Here is a 21345-nt window from a genome sequence, read left to right as displayed (position 1 = left end):
AATTAACTGGCAATGCCAATAACATTCATAAATGGAATGAGATGAGCCTCACCGGCCTGCATGTACAGCAGAGAGAAAGCCAAGGAATCCCATAAATGGCCATGCTTGTTGACCCCATTATGAGCTACTCAATCTGGAACCATTTGAGTGGAAGGGTGATGAAAACCGAAAAGTAGTAGAACCTGACCCGCATATTTCAGGGTACACGAGTCGCAACAATTGTAATCTTTTTGGTATCCTCTCTTCATTTATTTCGTACAATAATTGTCTGGAAAACGGGGCTCCACCAAATTAGTGGGACCGTCAGTCGGAGTAACGTGTTAATGTTGAGAATGTGGGTCCTTGGGAACGTGCGAGTCGCAGCGTTTATGGATTTCACGACTAAACCAACGAATTAACCCAGCACAACTGATATTTACGTGCACACATTAATTATCTTATTGTTTTTGCTGAATTTTGTGCTTCCCACGTAGTCACATTAAAATAATCTCATCGTTTTTGCAGAGTCTGTCTTACTGGGGAGATACCTCTCTCTCCACACGGGATTATCAATCTGACTTCGACTCACAACTCACATCCTTGTTCCTTCTTTTATTTGTGCTTCCCATTTTCAAATCTGGTAGCTTAAATTAACATATAGAAAGACTGAAGCATGATAGCCTCGAGTCCCCCACTTCTTCTTCTTCTTTTTTGTTACGCATGACATCTGTGAAAAACACACATCTTAATCAACTATTTGTTCGAAGAATCGAAAAACTACTCGAGTATTTTTTGAAAAATGGAAAGCAACCCTTCATTTAATTCATTCTGTCCCCCCCCCCCCCCCCCCCCCCCAAAATTTTCTGACTACTTTTAGTTTTACAGAAGGTTTTCTAAAATTTAATGGTGTTATAAAGTAAAATGGAAGATTTTTTTTACCAGATTTATTATTATTATTATTATATAAAACGAATATAGATATTTCATACTAACTTTTGATTTTCATAATAAAATTAAACATTTAAACTTTGAAGGGAGTACTAGTCATCGTGCATCAGAGATTACAATCTAGTTTTAAGTAAAGCAGAAGACAGGATCATCACAAAGCACTCGTAACATATTACATATATATGAGCTGTTATACAGTACAAATATATATAACCATGCTCCTGCATGGGAGATATCACGCTGTGTTGAAGAAATCCTGTCTTTTCTATCCCTTGTTTTCCTCACTCGAGCATGGGATTACTGACACCAGTCGTTTTAGAAGTTCCACTCTTTGTTTTTTCTCTTTATTTTTTTAAAAATTTTTTTTGGCACAAATGAACCTCTATTACACAGTATCTGTTAACTTCGTGGAGCCTAATTTTGTTAGTGCGTTAGTTTAAGTTTTTGTTGGTGTGTTAGTTTGATTTGATAACTTGATTCGACAAGGATGCATTATGAGTTTTTGATGTATTTTCAAGGAGGCTTGGGCCGATAGGCAACGCTCCTAGAAAAAAATTGACACTGTTTGTAGTAAGAAATACTACTAGGTAAAAAGTAAAAATTAGAATTTCCATCACATGACACTTTAAATGTATACTTGATGATCAATTTAGTACGCTCTAAATGTTCTGAACAATGAGATTTTGTCCCAAAGTGTATTTTGTAATTTCTCAACATAATAAAATTCTTTGCAGCTCTGTAAACGTAGGCATGTTGTCAAACTACGTTAATTTTATATCGTGTGATTAATCTGCTTGTATTTACTCTCATTTGTTTATTATCGTTGTGTTTTCAAACAGTATCGAGTAGGCAAATGATTTATCTCTTTAGTGTTATGACAGTGATAGCTTTATTTTGTTAGAGCCAATGAGGACTAAGATTGTGTAGGTAAACATTAGAAACAAAATAAATAACCATATGAATAGTACCCAAAAACTTGTGACACCCCAAATTTGTCTAACTATTGGAGTTATTTCTATTGACATCAAAATGATAACATAAACAATAATAAGAAAAGAACTAACTTTTATATATAAGTTTGGTCTAAAACATTAATCATTTCAACTTATTTTATCTAATCATTATTACTTTTTCAAATTTTTATATAAAATATAATAAATAATTCAACTTTTTCAAATCTTAAAATAATAATAATATTAAAAAATAATATTCTAATAATATTTTACTCAACTTTCAACTTTCATCTCAACTCAATTCAACTCAACATCCAAACTTAATCTAAATTAACTCAAACCGTTCATACATAAAAATAACACCAACTAAAATTCAAACTTTTCCATAAACAATACTTATTTCATTACTCTTAATCTAACTCTTCCACATGTCATCTAAGCTCCCTTTTTATCTTGTTCTTCTTTGACATATATAAAATAAGATGTTACAAGTGGATTAATGGTAAGTCCACGGTTTGGTAAGTACGATTAATTAAGCCAGGTGTAACATATGAGCCTCAAAAAATAAACTTATAAATAATAGTTGATATCATGATAATACCATAAAAATAAAAATCTTATATTATGTAAAAATACTTCCAAATAAATTTCTCCACAAAGCAACTACCCCTTCGAAGGTAGATATCCTTCCCATAAACTCATATTCATTTGGAATCTACACCTTAAATATCCTTCTATGTAGTTATCCTTCTCATTTTCCCTTTCCATTTAGGGTGTACACCTTGTCATTATCTTTCAGTATAATTATCATCCTCATACATTACTCATTGGACGGGTCTACACCTTCTCAAAGTCCTTCAATATAGTTATCCTCCCAAATAAAAATTAGTAACGGTCATGTACTATCATATAACTCATAACATTTCACGTAAATATAATACACATAAAATTTCTATAAATATATCATGACTACTTACATAAAAATTTAGACTCAAGACACACATTTATGATATAATAATTTATCTTAAGATGCTCTAATATTTTTATGCAATGCAAAATAATTTTCTGAACAGTACATGCTTTAAGAGAAATAAAGAGTTCAAAATCTTCTAATAAAAATGCCAAATTAATTAAACCTACTTATCTCGTTACCCGAATTACCACTTGCCAAAAACATATGTATTACTAATGACATAAATATATCAAGTTGTAGGGAAGACTCGAAAGATAGATTATTCCCAGAGAGAAATGGTAAGGATTTCAAAATCGTATTGCAAGAAGATTTTGGAGTTTTTATAAGGGAAAAACCATTCACTTGAGAAGGAAACCAATGACCAAAAATTAAGAGAGCTGCGTTACAGATCTGAATGTCTGATGATTTAATCTTAATAGATATTTATGAAAGGAAACGAGAGAAGATCCAAACTGTGTGTAACGTGAAAAGAGCAATTAAAAGGTGCGGCTGACTTGGAATGAAAACAAAGGAAGAAGAAGATGATACTTACTGTGCATAAAAAAAATTGAAGGCAAAAGCCCCAAGTGAAACTCACACTTGGGTGACTTTTTTTTTTTTTTTTTTTTTTTTTTTTTTACAAAGACAAATGGGCTGGGCTACCAAAAGGTTGGGTACTACAAAACTAGACCCTAACCACGCGGCCCAAGATCACAAACTTACCTTTTAATTTTTATCATAAAGTTTCGTTTCCCATTTCCTTGTCTTACGCTACACCGTTCGATAAATGCTCTCTTACTAGCATGCCTCAAACCCACGATTTAGGGATCCCACCTCTTGAAATTGGACATATAGGAAATTGCGAACAATAACATTTAGGAAAGCAACCCTTTATTAAAATTCATCCAACTGAATCGAAAAGCTACAGACAATGAAACCTTTTTGCAAATGTATCGTAAGATCTAACAGACCTCAAGTAGTTGTTGGTTTTCTGTGCGCATGCAATATTTTGGTCTGGAGTAAGATTTTAACCATCAACCCTTTTCTATTTTCAACCTTAGCACATGGAGATAGAATACAGAAATAATCTCCATTTCTAATCAATATCCGAACTTAACATAGTTATACAATCCAGTAAATTCCATGTCGGTGCTGTATGCAGTCATTGCAATTTGCAGCATGTAAGCAGCCACATTTTTTCCCCTATATAAAAATTCAATATCAAAATTCACTTTAAAATCTACAGATTTTGGTCAATTTTTTTTTTCCCACTTTTTCTCTTACTAGATTATGCAACAACTAACAGGACATCATTAACAGAAAACGGGATGAAAAGTGAAAACTGCAACATAAAGTAAAGCACAATACGTGGACTAAGCTTCCTCTGAAAAGCAACTAACATGATAAGCCCGAGCAAGATCAGAACTCCCATCGTTTGCTGAGGAAATGGGTTGGATGGATGAAATTTCCAATGACGAAAATTGCCTACAACTACAAGGGATAAAGTGGAGGTAACAGTAAAGCAGCTTTTTTGTCCATCAATAGCAGCTGTCCACATTTGCTGCACTCAAAAACAAAATAAAGCTAATAACATCAACATTGCCAAACAAATCTGAGAAGTGGAAAACAGCAAGTCGAACCTGCAAACTCTTGTAAATAAAGTTTGATGGCTACATATCCAGTTCTGCCAAAACAAAGGCAGGCAGTTACGAATTTTTAAACTTTACCATAAGTATATACTTTTTTTTTTATTGGCACGAGTGTCCATGAACAGGCCACAAGGAGTTTTCCATAAGTGCAACTTAGATAATTCAAAGAGAAATTCCCCAGTCTGATGACCCTTAGAAAATGTTTGCATCCAAAGAGATTTGAACCTTAGTCCTAGGTGGAGCATACCCCCAAGCCCAAGGCCTTTACCACTCGAGTCAACCTCTAGGGGTTTATCAAAAGTATATACTATGCGGTAAATTAGCCCAGTAAATCTGCAAGTACAAAACGGATGGTACCATAAGAGAATGTAGAGTTGTTTCAGCTTGAATTCCAAGAAAATATTGCAGAGCCATAGCAGCATGCTCCTGCAATAGGACAATACTAAAATAAGCAAGAAGGGTTTAACCACCTTAACTCAAAGAAAGATCAAATGCGCGGTGAAGGCTGTTACCGTAATCAATCTAAATACATGATAAACTGAAATCCCCCTAGCATGTATGTAGCTACCTCCCTGTCAAAGAATGCTAGAAAGTAAATAAATTGCAGCAAGATATAGCCACGGCCCACATTATAAAGCACAAAAGTAACAGTAAAAAATGAGGCTCGATAAATATAAAAATAAAATTCAAGAGAAAACAAAGAAACACAAGCGTCTAAGCCATCTATGATATGCAAGGGAACAACAACTAAAAGCTTCAAAATAGATTCCAATATACAAGTGAAGCTGAGCACCACAGAAGCAATTTTAAGGCATATGACGCTCAGTTCACTTCATTTTAGGAACTCCAGCAACAAATGGAAGCACAAAACATAATATCTAAAACTCATTCCCTTCTTGCAGGGGAAAAAGACTAACTTTGCAAATCCTGACCAAAACCTATGTATACAACAAGAAATCAAACTGAAGACAATGAAGCAGCCACCTCATGCGACAAACTAATATTCAGATTAAACCCCAAACACATAGGATCACTGTAATCGGCATAATTTTTTAAGACTCTAGTAGTGACCCCCTTTTTAAAAAAATGTTACATGTTAGTTTGTTTTTGCTATATTTATTCTAACATTTGGGCAGTTACACAATTTGAACCATCACAGAGAGGGCATTTTAGACAATTCACTTGGGAAATCTAGGGTTCCATCAAAGTTAATTGGGCAAAATGGACATGGTGCAGGTTGAGGAAATGCTGTACTTTAGGCCTTGGGATGCAAATCAAGGGTTTTGGTAGTTTGGAAGTGTAAAATGAAATTTTCCCAACTTCCTAACAAAATCGCAATCTTTTGCATAATTGATTAAGCTTAACTAGAGGTCTGGAAAGAATATCTTATAGAAGCATATTAGAACAACAAATAATACACTATTAAATTAGAATATCATGTTATATTTTTCAAGAAAGTGGCTTTATTACCTCGTCTAGAGAAAAGAAAGCAACTGAATTAAGATCAATAGAACCAACAGGATGAAGAGATACAATAACTCTGAAGATGGAGGAAAACAGCAACTCAATTATAGCAGTCTTCTCTGTAGCTATGGCACTCAGTGATCCTGGTCTTAGTTTATTTTAACTGCGAAAAGTGTGTTCATTATATGTTTTGATGCGGGACAGAATTTAGATTATTCTATAGGCTAGTTTCAATAGATAATTCACAAAGAGAATATAAGAGATTTTTCCGAAGTACAGAGAAAAACTCTGAATAATATTGATTAATAATAAAATTTGAAATTCTTTTATAAAGCCCACAAGCTGGAATTAAATAACTGCAAAATTCAAAATTATGAAGATTTTTCAAAAAATAAAAAAAATCTAAATTATTGTATGAGAAATTAATACATAAATAAACAAGAATTCTATCAAAACTTTGGTCAAAATTAAACTTAGAATCACTTCTAAACTTGAAACTAAATATTTATTAATAAGACAACAAAGAACATAAATATATGATTTTAAAAAAATAATGATATTATTTTAAATAATTTTAAAGAAAATAAATGATATCCATATCAATTTGGATCTGGACTATGTTTCCATGGAAGTCTCATTTGCTGAAGAGGGCAGCGAAGATGCTCTTTTCAACCAGTCCAATCGTTCATAAGTGAACTTTGAAATTGGGCACTTCTTTTCCAGATGTGTCAGAACATCTGACAGTATCTTATAATCACTAAGCTCTTCTTGATTATTTCTCATCGGAAAAATATAATTGCAAACACAATTGTGCACTAATCTGTGCACCAATGTGATATGATTGGTCAAAAAATAAATTTTATTGAAAACAGTGTTAATTTAAATTTTAAGTATGAATAAATCAGTATTAGTACACAGATTAGTGCGCGACTGTGCTTGTATGTAGCAAAACTCTTTTTCATCTGTACCTGGGGACCACAATGTTTCTTTGAAGCAGATTAGGTAGATTAGGTACTCTGACCATCTAATCCATCATCAAGGTGAGGGAAAAACCATCTTTTCCGATCAGTGAAGTCCTTGAGAGCTAACCTGAAAAGATTAAAAAAACATCTTAAAGCCATTGCATGTGCTACAAACATCAAGCAGCAGGGAAAATTTATTGAATACAACTGCTGAAGGCTAGAAGATCCCTCAATGTGTTAAGCAATATATTGATTAGTTGAACTATTCAAACAATTGTTGCATCTTTAGTAGAGCAAGATAAAGATACAAATCCCTTTTACTTCCTCAAACAATTTTGTTAGGAAGACCAAAACCAATACAGGTCAATATTTCAATCAATCAAAAACCTAGTAACCGTCCACATTCAATCAAATCATACATGTAGTTTTTCAAAGAATCATTCAACAACAACTAACCCTACCTTAATATTTGCCCAAAAAAACAAGAACTAATCTCCACAGAAATAAACACCAGTTAATGTAAAATGCAAAAAGATAGAAAAAAAATCACACGTCACTCCAGCAGGACTGAAATAAACAAACCTCGTCCTGTCGACTAATTGGCTTTTCCAAGCGTATGCAACCACAGCATCGTCTAGACAAGACTAGGGGCATGTGCAGCCCCCACGAATTACTTCGAGACCGAAGTGACTTGTTCACAACCCCAGACTCCTCAAGTTGCCTTCCTACCAAAAGCGGCTAAAAAATAGTCAGATGATTTTACAATGCTAATAAATTGATTACAATGGAAGAAAATTCTTCCTAAGCTCTGACCCTAGGGAGTGATAAAGGGACTGTAATTGTGACTCAGTACCACGTGTGCTAAGATACGTACCAACGGATCGAAGGTCTTGGGAGTGTTGACGCATGGAGGCATCTTCTTTGAGGAACAACTGCAGAGGTTTGGTGCTTTGGTGAGGCTGGCCGTCGACAAAGAGGACGGTCGGCGACGAGCCTGATGTCGGCAATGAGGCGAGCAGTGTGGCCTAGCCTATCAATGGCTAGAGCCACCAACTTCGACGGCGCCTCCACTAAGGTCGACGGATCCGAAACCAGGGTCGACGTAGCCGTCACCGCCTCCGCCACCTGAGGTTGCTGCAGCTGTGACTGATGTAGCCGCATTGCTCGAGGGGTCAAAGTGTGTGGGACGTTGGGGGCGGGCTCTTTCCTGGCTAAATTGAGAGTTAGAAAAGGTCAGGCTCATGCGTCGGGTTGAACACTGTACTTTTGTAGTCTGTAGCCACTGGCCCATTGGTAATTGGAAAAATCTATTTGTCATCTTTAATTTCACACACTATATTTATTTTAATTTTTTTTTATTTTTTTATAATAAATATGTAGTGTGTAGATGATAAATAAAATAATTTAATTAGTTTAATAAGAATAAAATAAAATAAAAAATAATATTTTAATATATAAAATGTGTGGTATAGGATGATGTATAGCATTTCTCTTATTAATTGCCCAGTTTCATGTACGTTTGGACAGTGACTAGTGTTTTGTTGAGTATAATAGTGAAAAAATAATAATAAAATATTAAATAATAATAAAAGTAATAAATAATAATAAAAATAAACAAAAATTAATAATAAAATAATAAATAATAATAAAGTATTATTAAAATACTTGAAATATTCTTAATACCTAAATATAGTTGTGCGCTTGAATTTTTGGAAACAATTTACATCTCGTCCCATCTCATTCATCTTATCTTATTTCATTTATTTTTTAAATATCATTTAATATAAACACTTTTTAATTAATTATTATAACTTTTTCAAATTTACAAATAAATAAAAAAAATCAACATATTCAAAATTTTAAAACAAAAACAACATTAAAACATAATATTATAATAATATTTTAACTTTATAATTTTTTTATTCAGTTTTGTCTTTCTTATTTTTCAAAATTCAATAAATACTCAATTTAAATTATTTTATTACTATTTATAAAATATCTTATTGACTTATTATTATTTACAAAATTCTTATATCCTCTAATTCCACAAGTATTTCCTTAAAAATTGTTTCATCGTAAAAATAAATTCGTTTTAACGTAGATTTATAATTTTTTAATCGAAAGATAAATTTAGGTTTTTTCTTTTTTATTGTTAAACCAAATTTAATTCATCTTAATTTATTTCCAACTAATTATTGATAGGAAAATTCTTATTGTCATCCTCACACTTCACATACCACACTTATTTTAATTTTTTTTTCATTTTTTCTATAATAAATATATAGTGTGTAGATGATAAATATAATAATATAATTATTTTAATAAGAATAAAATGAAATAAAAAATAATTTTTTAATATATAAAGTGTGTGGTGTGGGATGACGTGTAGCATTCCTCTGATTGATAAGATTAACTGTTTTTACAATTTTTTATAAAAAAAGTTAAACTCATTTCGAGCTAATTCATATTTTTCAACCTAAAAAAATTAAATTCATCTCAACTTAAAAAGGTTAAACCCATCTTAATGAATTTCACAAAATATTACTATTCACAGCTTAACTTATTTTATCATAAATTTTTCATTACTAAAATTAAAATATTTAGATTAGCTCACTATTCAAACGCAAACAATCTCTCTTTACGGTAGGAAATATAATTTTTCTTAGTAGAACTTTTAATTGTAGAACATTTCTAAAAACTATACTATTAACAAGTTTGTACTGTTTTGTAAATATGCAGTTAAAACGTTTTTAAAGTTAATTACAATCATTTAAAAAAAAATAGTATTATTCCTAACAGTTTTGTTTTAAAAAAATGGTGTTTTTTAAATAAGTTTATTTTATAAATATTTGAAGCGGTTTTTACAAATTTACCAAACTCAAGTTCAGACAGGTAATTAAGAGTTGAGATTAGAACAATGTTTTGAATTTCTTAGTATTTCTTGTACCAAAATAGTGACTAGTACAAAAAATGTATATAGGATCAAATATCGGTGTGTTTCAATCAATACCAGCCTGTTTTCAGTGTATCGGCCAAAAATAGGAAATTTTTATAATTAATGTAAAAATTTTGATTTTTTCATAATTTTCAAACTAGTTTTCACATCTGAAAACTATTTTCTTAACTTATAAGTATTATTGAGTTTTATAAATATATGTTTTAATTTTTTAAAACTTGTATTGATATTATTTTGAAATATAATTTATACATATATAATTAATTTATTATATATAGACTATCCCGAAATGGTATCCGAAATGATACCAGTACCGAAATATTTCGTTTCAGTACCTTAATTGAAACGGCCACCGAAACAGTATTCAAAATATTGGTTTAGAGGCTTAAAAGAGAGCTACTTTGAAAAAATAATATGTTTAATAAATTTATAAAAATTATTTTTAAGAAAAATTGAAAATCTTATTTTTTTAAAAAAATACAAAAATAAAGCTTTATTCAAAAACATTTGCAGCTAATGGTAGAATTTAAAAAAAATCACTTTAACTGACTTTAAAAGTTTGTTAGTTACGTGTTTACAAAACAATAATTAACATTCTAATAATACATAATTTTAGGAAAGCTTCACCATTAAGTTCCAAGTTTTCAACAATAAATGTTTTATATTCTCATCTCATTTTTATAATTTTTTTAAATTTATACATTAAATATAATAAATAATTTAATATTTTTATATTCTAAAATAATAATAATATTTTATTCAATTTTTAATTTTAATTTTATCTCAACTCACTATTAAAACGATACCTACAAATGGTATTATGAAAAATTTTATTTCCTACACCCTAAATATGGATGGTGCTCACAAATTTGTAGTTCTTTTTTATTTATGATTATTTTAAGTTTTTTTAAACTTATTTAATTATTAAGAAAAAATTAAAAAATATATATAATTTTATTAATATTCACTTTATTAACCACTACGTAAACAACATGAAATTAAAAAATTAAAATACTATAACTTTAAACAATAGCATTGGGGAAACTAATAGCATTTTTCTCGTTAAATTTATGAATGTAAAGATTAATTTAATCAGTAACATTATTATTTGTTACAATTATCATCATCTTTTTATTATTTTATGATATAATTATTTGATGATTAAAAATTATTTATTATATATTATTTATGAATTTATCATTTAATATTATATTATAAAATAACGAAAAGATGATGAGAAATTTTTATCATTATAATTTTTATATAAAATATAATAAATAATTTAATTTTTTTAAATTTTAAATAAAATTAATACTAAAAAATTATATTATAATAATATTTTATTTAATTTTTAAAAAGAGATTTCATCCCTCCTCATATTATAATCGAACGGGGCAGTAATGGGCACCCAAGACCATTCGACCAAAGAAGAGGGCGGGAAATAGCTGCAAAAAGCTAATCAACCAAATTCAGATGGCGCCCCAAAGCCAAAACGCCAAATTGCCAAAAACCATAAACGAAAACACGAAGAGGCAGCAATCCAAAGAACCAGAAGGTATTCATTCGTTTTATTCATGCAATCCAAGATCAGTTCATTCTTCAAACCATCTGCTTCTGTTGGACCCAAGTCGCTGATTTCTGATGGCGACGACGACGACGACGACGAATTGACGTATTGGGAGAAGAAAGAACATCATTTTTTCAATACGTACTCGCGTAGAGCTCAAAAACCACACAGGTATTCTACGATGTCTGAGTGTTTCGATGTTCATGGTTTCAGTCCAAGAAATTGGATCTTCATCTGTCGTGCCCGTTTAATTGGGACGAGCTCGTTTGTTTGGCTGCTGAGAAAGTTGGTGAAAAATACTTGTTCAGATAATAACATTTATTATTTAAGTTATGTAGCTCAGCGGTGATCTTGATATCTGAGTTGTTTCACGAAGAGAAAATTAAACATTCATTTTTCCCACAGTTTCTCAGCAACCAAACAATACGCGAATTTATTGCCGCAGATGAGTAGGTTTCGAAAATAAACGTTGAGCTCTCGACGAGATTGATATTGAAGAGATTTCTGATATTCTTTTTGGGGTTGGGCGTATTGTCAAACGAAGTGAATCCAGCACTTTAGGGTCAGTCAGCCAAATGCTGAAGAAATCCATTTGCCATGATTCGTGTCTAAAGCCGCAATCAACGGCATCTGGAAGACCAATTAACAAGAAGAAGAAGAGAAGCTATGTGCAGTTCCATTTAGATTTGGGTCAGTCTGATTTTATCCTACACACATGTTCCACATGTGGGCTCAAGTACGCTGCTGGAGAGGAAGACGATGAGAAGGCTCACAAGGCATTTCATAGGGACTATACCCATGGGATCCCGTTCAAGGTATATCGCTAAAGCTGAAGTCCATTTGTGCTTATTTGGTGTTGGATTACCATGGTTTTGTAAGAGACATTATAAAGCCACTGCATCATATTGCAAAGTATTCTGACATTGGCATGTTTTATGGTAATCTAACATTCGTATAGTAATCTACAGGGTTGGTGCAATGAAAGGGTTATTCATATGCCTTATACTGAAGGGGATCGAATCATTTTGGTCTTAGATTGTGACCCTCCAGCTCATAGGAACAAGGTTCGTATTTATTTAACTTTGATGGTTGGAAATTGATAATAAGATGGTCTACAATTTGTCAGGCTATGTCGATGGGTGTGCACACAGAGACTTCTTCGGTTAGTGTTCTTCAAGTGTTGAATTGAGACATTATTGTATTTGCAGGTTGTGGAAGTGGTAAAGATGATGGAGACAGAGCTTGGAAATGGATGGATTTCCCCTAGGGGCTGTAAGGTAATTGTCTCAGAAGATTTTTTTCCCGTTTCTTCCGTATGAAATTTTTTGAAGATATTTGAATAGTAATTGAATCCTTCTAAAAAAGTTGATAAACGCATGAATTTTGTGAATGCATCTTGAATAACGTAAACCTTTTGTGGAGATTTTTAGATGGCTCCATATAACTCTGAAATGATAGAATGCCTTATCGTCTCAGCTTACATCTGGTGGATTTTTGTTAAGATTTCTACTGGCTTTCCATACGCTTTGGCTTCTCATCATTTGATTCTCGCTGTTTGCTATCTGAAGTTGAACAATGCTAGAGTAGGAGATGATGCCTCTAACTAAAATATCTAATAAATTTAGAATTGAGGTGTTGACTACATTTCTTTGGTGTTGCCACCTATATGGCAGGTGTATCTGTTTATTTCCTCTCAAAGGATTATAGGATGTCTACTTGCAGAACCGATAAAAAACGCATTTAAACTTCTCACATGCTCAGAGGATGGGCGATCTGATTGTACTGCTACAAAGGAAATAGCAAGCCGGAAATCGACCACCCTCCAATTTGGGGTTATTAGTTTGAAAAGGGAAATAAATAAAAGAGTCCCTGATCTTGATTGTTCTGAGGTGGTGGATGGTCATCTCAATGGAGCAATTTTCTGTGAGAATAAACCTGTACCTGCGGTTTGTGGAATTAGGGCTGTATGGGTCACTCCCTCAAACAGAAGAAAACACATAGCCAGCCAATTACTGGATGCTGTGAGGTAAGTTCTTGGGCATTTTACAATTTTAAGGCAATCAGGGTCTCATACGCTATTTCCTTCAAATGTAGGCAACTCATGTGAGTGAAATAAAGGTAGCTAGATCTACTAAATGACTTGGGCCTATCCATCTTAATCACAATTATGAATCGGATATGCCCTGTTCTTGTGGTTATAGGCAGTAGTTGGAACCTTGGATGATTAAAAAGCTATCTTCCTTTTTCTTTTTTGGTTACTGTAATGTAATAAGTAGGGTTTATTAGGTTTCTTTCAGAGCTTCACACTTTCTTTTTTCTTTTTGGTGACAAATGTGTGAATACTGTACATTTAATGCGCGAGTCTCTTTCCCAAAAAGGATAATAAAGCCTCTAAAACTTCTCATCATTTGCATTCCTTGAATTAGAAGACGGGACTCATTGCTTTTTCTCAATGGGTTGCCAATGTGTTTTGCACGGGGCTGCTTTCTTAATTTTGTGCGTATTGCAGGAAAAGTTTCTGCATGGGTTTTGTCCTTGAACACACTCAGTTGGCATTCTCCCAACCAACCTCAGCTGGAAAGGCGTTGGCATCCAGGTATATTGGCACTGGATCTTTTTTGGTATACAAAACCAACAATCTGGACTCATCGAGAGTAATTTAATTATAAATGTGTAGGCTTGGTTCATCACTTTGAGAACAATGGAACGTGTTTCAGTAGTTGATTTGAAATTAGACTGTACCGTGGAAATCATTCGAAACTACAGAAAGTAGAGTTTTTTTTTTTTCTAGGTTTCAGAGAATCGTGCAACTTGTTCCTAGTTAACCAAAATCATGTGGCTGTTGTCCAAATCACAAAGTTGGGTGCCAAGGATTTCAGCAGGAGATAAAACCAATCCACTCCGCTCAATTTGTAATTACCTTCCAAATTATCAATTTTGAAAGCCACCTCTTTAAATTATCCAATTTATAAATTTTCCTCTAAAAGGACAATTACCTTTAAAGATTCTCATAAAAGGCAAAAGAACCCCATTAAATTAAAAAAGAATTTAAATAAAAGTTATGCTAAAGTAATCATTGCCAAAATTGATAGTGGGATGATTGTAAATTGGATCGCAATTTAAGGGTAGTTTGTGTATTTTTCCTTGACTTATCTATGTCAAGTTCGAAGTTCTTGTGAACTTTTAAGGTATCTTCTCGTTTGCAATTCCTACTGTTCTGCAATTCATCTCCAGGTGAATCGCGGGTTTCATGCGATTTCTAGAGCACCTTTGTGGAGTTTGTATACACATTGCAAGTCGTCCACTTCCTATTTATTTAGTATGTTGCCGTTTCAAGTAAGTTAATCTAAGCAGCAAGGTGGCACATGGAACTTGTTCCAATTTGTCACTTTTTGCAATATACTCTTTCTTCAGGGGGAAACTATTCTTGACGGATTGATATGGTGGAAGGGTTTCCTAATTCCTACTGTTCTGCTTAGTCATGCTAGGTAAATGTGCTGCTATCATTAATTGCTTTCATCATGAAGTTTGGTTAGACAACTAAAAGGGATAAATAAAATAAATAAAAAATCTATTCACATACATATATAACTATGAAAGTATTGACAATATAAGGAAACAAAATCTGTAGCAGATAAGACCATTAAGCCCCGGTGTGGGTTGAGACTTGAATATTTATTACTCCATTCCAAACAGTAACCAACCAAAAAGGGTATTCGGGGCATTAAGAACATAGATTGGCTATATATAACTCATAGACATTGCGTTTCCGTATTCCTTATATTGAAATTGAAGATTTTAGGTGAGCATATCAATAATAAAGGGACAAAAATCCCTTCTTAAATAATATTCTCCCAACAGTAAATTACATATATAGGCTTTATTGTGCATAAACATGGGAAGCGCGAAAATTTACCTGGTTATAAATGTAATTTCGACCGGTACGGCGATGAAATAGGGAACTTTCCCACTGGATGCCAAGAATACACGTGTCGTTTTATTTAACCGGTTAACTTGGGCGCCAAGCTGCGGATTACTGATACTGTACTAAAATTATTCCCATAACTATCCCCCACCGCCTTAATATATTTACCGTTATGCACCTAAAACCCCACCACTCTCTCTCAACCTTCTCTATATATAAACCCCCACCTCTCCGCACCTTTTCCCCGTTTACTCCGTTACAAGCCCCTTGAGCAGTCTGCCTCAATCTTGCGGAATCTGAAGTAGTCATGCCAGAGATCGAATCGAGGATGGTGGGGATCGCCGACGGCGTCTCCTTCCCTGTCGTTTTCTTTGACGGCGAACGCGAGATGAGCATCGGCCACGTCGTCGTTCACCCGTCGTTGGAATTCAAGAACTTCCAATCAATCTTGAGCCGCAAGATCGGAATCTCTCCGCATCAGTTCTCGGTCTACCTCGCAGTGAAGTACCGGTCGGAGACGCTCCGGAAGATCCCCATCACCGGGAAGGTGAATTTCGCGGCGATCTCTCGCGAGAAGGACTGCTTCTTCCTGGTGATCCTGAAACGATCGAGGCGCGAGAGGAAGCGAAGGACTCGGAAGGAATTTCAGGAGGACGAATATCATGCTTCTTCGATGAGCGTTGTGCAGAGAAGGAACAAGAAGGTCCCAGAGAACGTGATGCTCCTGCGGCGGGACGCCGGGACTGAGGGCCAAGCCTTTCCGGGTTACGTATCCCCGATCGTGGATCGGAACGGATACGAAAAGCGGGTAAAGGAGCTGCAGATGGAAAGAGAGAGGTATTTGATGAATATGGGTATGAGCGGTTTGTCTTTGGAGAAGGAAGATAACGGTGGTGTGGGCGAGAGAGGGATTGCAAGAAACGGTGTCGTTGATGTCGAGTGCGAGGAATGTATGAGAGCCAAGCAAAAAGGAGACGAAGTTGGGTTTCATGGGTGCGTGTACGATACTGTGACTGTAGGGTTCAGGTCTCCGGCGGGTCCGATTGCCCGGCCCGTCAAAGGGTCCTCTTGAAGTTTGAATCTTTTGTCTTTTTAGCCCTTGGAGTGTTTATAAGGATTGATGTATAGAAGGGGGAAGGAGGACGACGAAGATGGCATACCACAAGTGAGGTAAATTGCCGTGTTAACGGAAGTGTTTATAGACGATATATGATTATAGCCTCTTTTTTTTTTCTTATTAGAACGAGAGGGTGGGGTAGACAGTAGAAGGACTGTTCTGTATCCCACGACATACCGTTTTGGGTCTTCAAATTGAAGACAGAAAGAGTGTCATTGTGGAGACTGAAATAAATGAGAGAGGAAAATGCTATAATGGACCCTTGAATTATCAGTTGCCTTTTAGATTTTGGTGAATGTAACGGAAGTTACATTTGTGAGTGTTCACAAGCTGGTCTTGTACCCATGTGGGTTATGTGTGGGCATGGAATATGTCTTCTTCTTCTTCTTCTTTTTTCTTTTCCTTTTGGGTGCAATGATTCACACACCTTTGCTTGAATGACCATTGACAGGTTCAATATACCTAAATATGCTAATATTATTCGTTCTGAGAATTGTTTCTTCCCTTCTATTAAGATTGGCACTCCTCCCACTGGGCAAATTGGAAGTTCCATTCTTATATTACCATGCGGTCCACTATTTTAGTACTTTTCTTGCTGGCGGAGAGAAAATTACAGCATCCTCCCTTTCTTTTTTTCCCTCAAGTTAATTCCATACAAGCAATTAAAACAGAGACCCTATTTAATAGCCGAAACGCAGAGCTCTTTTTAGTCAAACAACATTAATCTGACACTTATGTCTGTGCATGTGTGTTTGGAAATTGGAACGAAAGTCCGCTTAATAATAACTAGGCTTGGTTTGGAGTTTTAATATCTTACTGCAATTTAAATTTTTATATAAAATATAATAAACAATTGTTTGGACTGAATTAAACTAGCTTTTGAGTTTTATCAGCAATTTGCCTAAACTCGGCCTTAAAATTAGTTTCAGTTGTTATTTCAGGTAAACAAAATTATAAGTGGCAGTTTTTGAATCACACATACCATCTATACTTTCAACTCCAAAGTGTAAGGCTCAATGGTAACGCCAGTTGGGTCATTGACATTGTCCAAGCCCCCACCGTGTGTAAGAGCATTGGCAATGGTGTTGACAAAGATAAAAATAAAACTTGGTTAAAATCACATATTGTACTTTTTGTCTTTGCTATTAAAGATATAAATTCATATTGAATTATCCATCAATTAGTCAAAATGATAATCAAATATTATTTTTTAATAATAATTTTTTTTTAAAATTTTTTTTTCCATAATTTGCAATTATACTGACCATATGACAATTAATAGTTTAATTTTTAATTAAATAATTTTTTGCCACCTATATTTTTTTGCCAACTTATTCATCCAATAATCATATCTATAATTCTTAAATCCAACAAATACATTTTGACAACCCTTTTTCTACCCAACAAATACATCTAAAATTCTTGAAATTAACAAATATTCGTGGTACCACTCATTGCACCAATTGAAAATTTGAAGCCAATGATTTATATAAAAAATTCCACAACATTTTCACATTCTGGCACCACTTATTGCACCAATCCAAGCAAATATGAACAATCCAAACTTGCACATATACAGCAAATGAGCCCAAATAATAACAATCCAAACCCATAAATGAGAGAAACAACCCAAATAATAACAACTAATTACAGTACTTATAATAAAACCATAGACAAGAAATACATGTCATTTTGGTTAACATAACCATATACAAACCAAGCCACAATATATGCCATTTTCGTACTTAAAACCAACCCACTATACATGCCATTTCCGAACTTAAAACCAGCCCAAAATACATGTCACTTCGGTTAAAACTGTCCACCAAAACTGTCCACAACTTGGTTAGAATCATGAGCAATGAGCAGCAGCAGCATAAAACTATCCACCAAAAAATAATTGATGATCACATAGCAGTAGTAAAAATATAACAATGTTGAGAGTCTTACATTTTTTCTTTCTTAACAAGTGCTGGTTACCCACAATCTAGTAGAAGTGGTAAAACTCAAGGGGATTAATGTTAATTCTGGGTGATAAAACACAAGTACAAAGCTATGCCATTTTCATAGGCTTAAATTGGCAATTTTATTCTAAATGGCTCGCCTTTTAAACAAGGTATGAGCTATTGTTTATGAATATCCCAATCTACGTCTCGGACAAGTACTACAAGCTGGCCTTCTAAGCTTAAAGGCTTGAGTTCTTTTGAGTGACTACTACAGCTGGTAAGTTTTTGTACAACATGTCATGATCATATGAAATTTCTAACACAATGGTTCCATCAAGGTATAGCGAGTGTATAAGCACTGCGTCCTATAGATAATTGCACAGAAAATTAGATCAAAGATGGAACTCGTAACAGAGGGAAAGAGTGTATAAGCAAAATTTCCAGACCATACTCTAATACGCTCACAAATGGATTTTTCATGTAAAAATTATGCTCACAAACCAGCACAGACCAATATTGGGTTTCTTCTCTGGATACTCCGTTTCTGCCACCAGCGGTAGTAGGGCTTGGGTTGAAGAGGCGGAACCAGAGATTGCCAGAATGGGTAACGGTGATGTCGGAGGAGGCAACGCCATCAGAACCGCGTTGGGGATTGGGAGAAGGAGGAACTTTATGGTCAAGGAAGTTGAAGAGGCGGCAGGTTTGGTTTGGGGTTTGGCCAAAGACGCAGCACGAAAAAAAGAAGAAGGGAAGAGAGCAAGCGAAAATGGAGAGGAGCAAGGAAACGAAAAATAAAAGAAAAAAGAAGAAAATAGAGAAAACGGAGAGAAAGGGAGTATCGGGCACCAAAGAAAGGGAGAGAGAGGAGAGAAAATGTGAGAAAGGAAACTGCCCATGGAGAAAGTGTGACGAAAGGGTCCATCAGTTGGTGAAATATTTTCCAATAAAGATATGAACAAATTTGGTTGGAATAAATTTTGTGTATTAATATGTATATTTATCCAACTTGATTAATAAAAAAGTGAGGCTTTAATAAAATAATATCAATTTAAATTTTAAATATAAAAATATTAATATTAATATATAGATTAATACGTAAATTCAACACGTAGCAAAATTAATAAAATATATATTTAATCAAACAACGGCTCGCTAATAATGACTTTTACTTTTTATTTAGGCATGTTTGAAGTTGCGGTATAAATTTTAAAAAGTGTTTAAATATTCTTAAAATTTTTTTAATAAACAAATTAAAACGTTTGGGTATTACATATTAAAACACTTTTAATTTCAAATAACCTAAAAAGTACGTTTGAGGAAAAATATCATTTTGATGCTTTTTCTCAAACGTGTTTTTCTGGATAATGTGGAACATAATTCGAATTTTAAAAAAATATCGATGGACGAAAATATCTATATAATTTTAAAATAATTATAACTTTTAAATTTTTAAGAATATGATCATAATTTTTAAAAATTTAAATAATCATCATTTCTATCTCAAAAAACACTTTTTAAATTTGTTTCTAAACAAACATAACATGTTTGAAAGTATTTTAAACATATAATTACCAAATAGTAAATAACTTTTTAATAATATAACTTATTACTTAAGTTATAAGTTTTAAAGTTATAAACTATATTTCTCACCGCAATTTTAAATATGCACTTAATTTACTTCATAGTCTCACATAAACACTTTAACGAAATTGATTTACTAAAAAAATAAGGCATATTTTTAGTTTCGTTAATATTTGGCTATATCAATGCCAGTAGTCTAAGAGTACCGTTATTAGTTTCATTAAAGTGGTTTTCTAAATTTAATTAAAAGTATATATTTTACATAAAACTAAAACCATTCAACTCATAACTCCATTTAGATTAGCATTTGGCTAAGTCAATGTTAATGGTCTCCTCAAAAAATAAAAGTGAAGTATTTTTTTAAAAAACAAATAAAAATAATTTCATTAAATAAAATTTTAAATAAATTTTATATATTTTTTAATGTGTGCAAGATCTCATACTACTAATTTAATATTTAAATGAATTATTTATATTTTTAAATAACTTTTTTTAAGATTTTGCTAAATCGAGATACAAAATTTACATTAAAGTCTCATTTTAAGTTATTGTAGTAAATATAAATTTAAAAAAAAAATTATTCAAAGACTTATTTAAAATCTTAAAAATATTTTATATAATAATTTATATTTTATTATACTATAATAATGAATAACTCAATTAAATTTCGGCTTAGTCCTCGATTTATATTAATCCGGTCCCATTTTTATTGTTCAAAACCGGAAACTAACCGATATCAATAACATGTTAAGTTTGGTATGATTTTGGACATTAATTTCCTCCAAATTACTTAAAAGTCTCAAACATTCCATGGTTATGGAACTCAAACGTCCATGTAATTTTCTTTTGTTTCAGGAAATATTCATTTTACTTTTAAACGTGCATTCTAAATAGGGGTTGACATTTTTTTTTTTGGTACTCCTTCGCAGCAAGATGGTAAGGAATCTCTCTTTCTGGGCAAGGAAAGAGTAGGAAATTTCTCTTTTTATATAGTTTTTTTCTTTGAAGCTGTCGTTTAATTTGTAATTATATTCAAGCTGTCAAGAAATTAAGATTTATAATCTTCATCAAAATATTGACATAAATAACCATTATGAATAAATTAAATACTAAATAAATAAAATAATTTTAAGATATAAAAAAAGTGAAAACACAAAGATCACTGTGTTTAGCATTTTTACTTTGATTAATGCACGTGTCCACTATTTTACCATAATCTTTTCATCATCGAAATTCTATTCATCATTTGCACACATTATATATCATATATATATATAATTTTTTATCAAATATTTGATATATGGATAATGAGTAGAATACCTCAATTAATTTTAGAATATTAATAT

The 21345-nt window shown here is 32.8% G+C and overlaps 1 protein-coding gene, 1 long non-coding RNA gene and 1 pseudogene across 3 annotated transcripts; 1 reads left to right on the top strand and 2 right to left on the bottom strand.

Annotated features, from left to right (window-relative positions):
- Positions 1 to 3857: 3857 nt before the first annotated feature.
- LOC122277461 lies at positions 3858 to 8162 on the bottom strand (annotated as a pseudogene).
- A 3115-nt stretch (positions 8163 to 11277) lies between these two features.
- LOC122277460 (protein CHROMOSOME TRANSMISSION FIDELITY 7-like) lies at positions 11278 to 14198 on the top strand. Of its 2 annotated transcripts, none has more exons than XM_043087441.1 (6): positions 11278 to 11601; positions 11975 to 12245; positions 12399 to 12494; positions 12639 to 12707; positions 13104 to 13456; positions 13940 to 14198. In XM_043087441.1, exons 1-6 carry the CDS (start codon positions 11438 to 11440, stop codon positions 14091 to 14093), a joined length of 1107 nt encoding a protein of 368 aa, XP_042943375.1. In that variant the 5' UTR covers positions 11278 to 11437; the 3' UTR covers positions 14094 to 14198. The 2 variants fall into 2 exon arrangements, with proteins under 2 accessions (XP_042943375.1, XP_042943376.1); XM_043087442.1 differs by having other exon boundaries at positions 11462 to 11601; positions 11836 to 12245.
- Positions 14199 to 17940: 3742 nt separating this feature from the next.
- On the bottom strand, positions 17941 to 19328 carry LOC122277462. Its single transcript, XR_006229015.1, has 2 exons — positions 18930 to 19328; positions 17941 to 18354 (listed from the first exon to the last, which is right to left on the bottom strand). It is a non-coding gene; the product is annotated as an uncharacterized LOC122277462 (long non-coding RNA).
- Positions 19329 to 21345: the final 2017 nt, after the last annotated feature.

This window comes from Carya illinoinensis, chromosome 9 (genome assembly GCF_018687715.1).
Source record: "Carya illinoinensis cultivar Pawnee chromosome 9, C.illinoinensisPawnee_v1, whole genome shotgun sequence".
NCBI classification, from domain to species: Eukaryota; Viridiplantae; Streptophyta; class Magnoliopsida; order Fagales; family Juglandaceae; genus Carya; species Carya illinoinensis.
The sequence above is the reverse complement of the archived record's forward strand: the minus strand, read 5'-3'. Positions and strand labels throughout refer to the sequence as shown.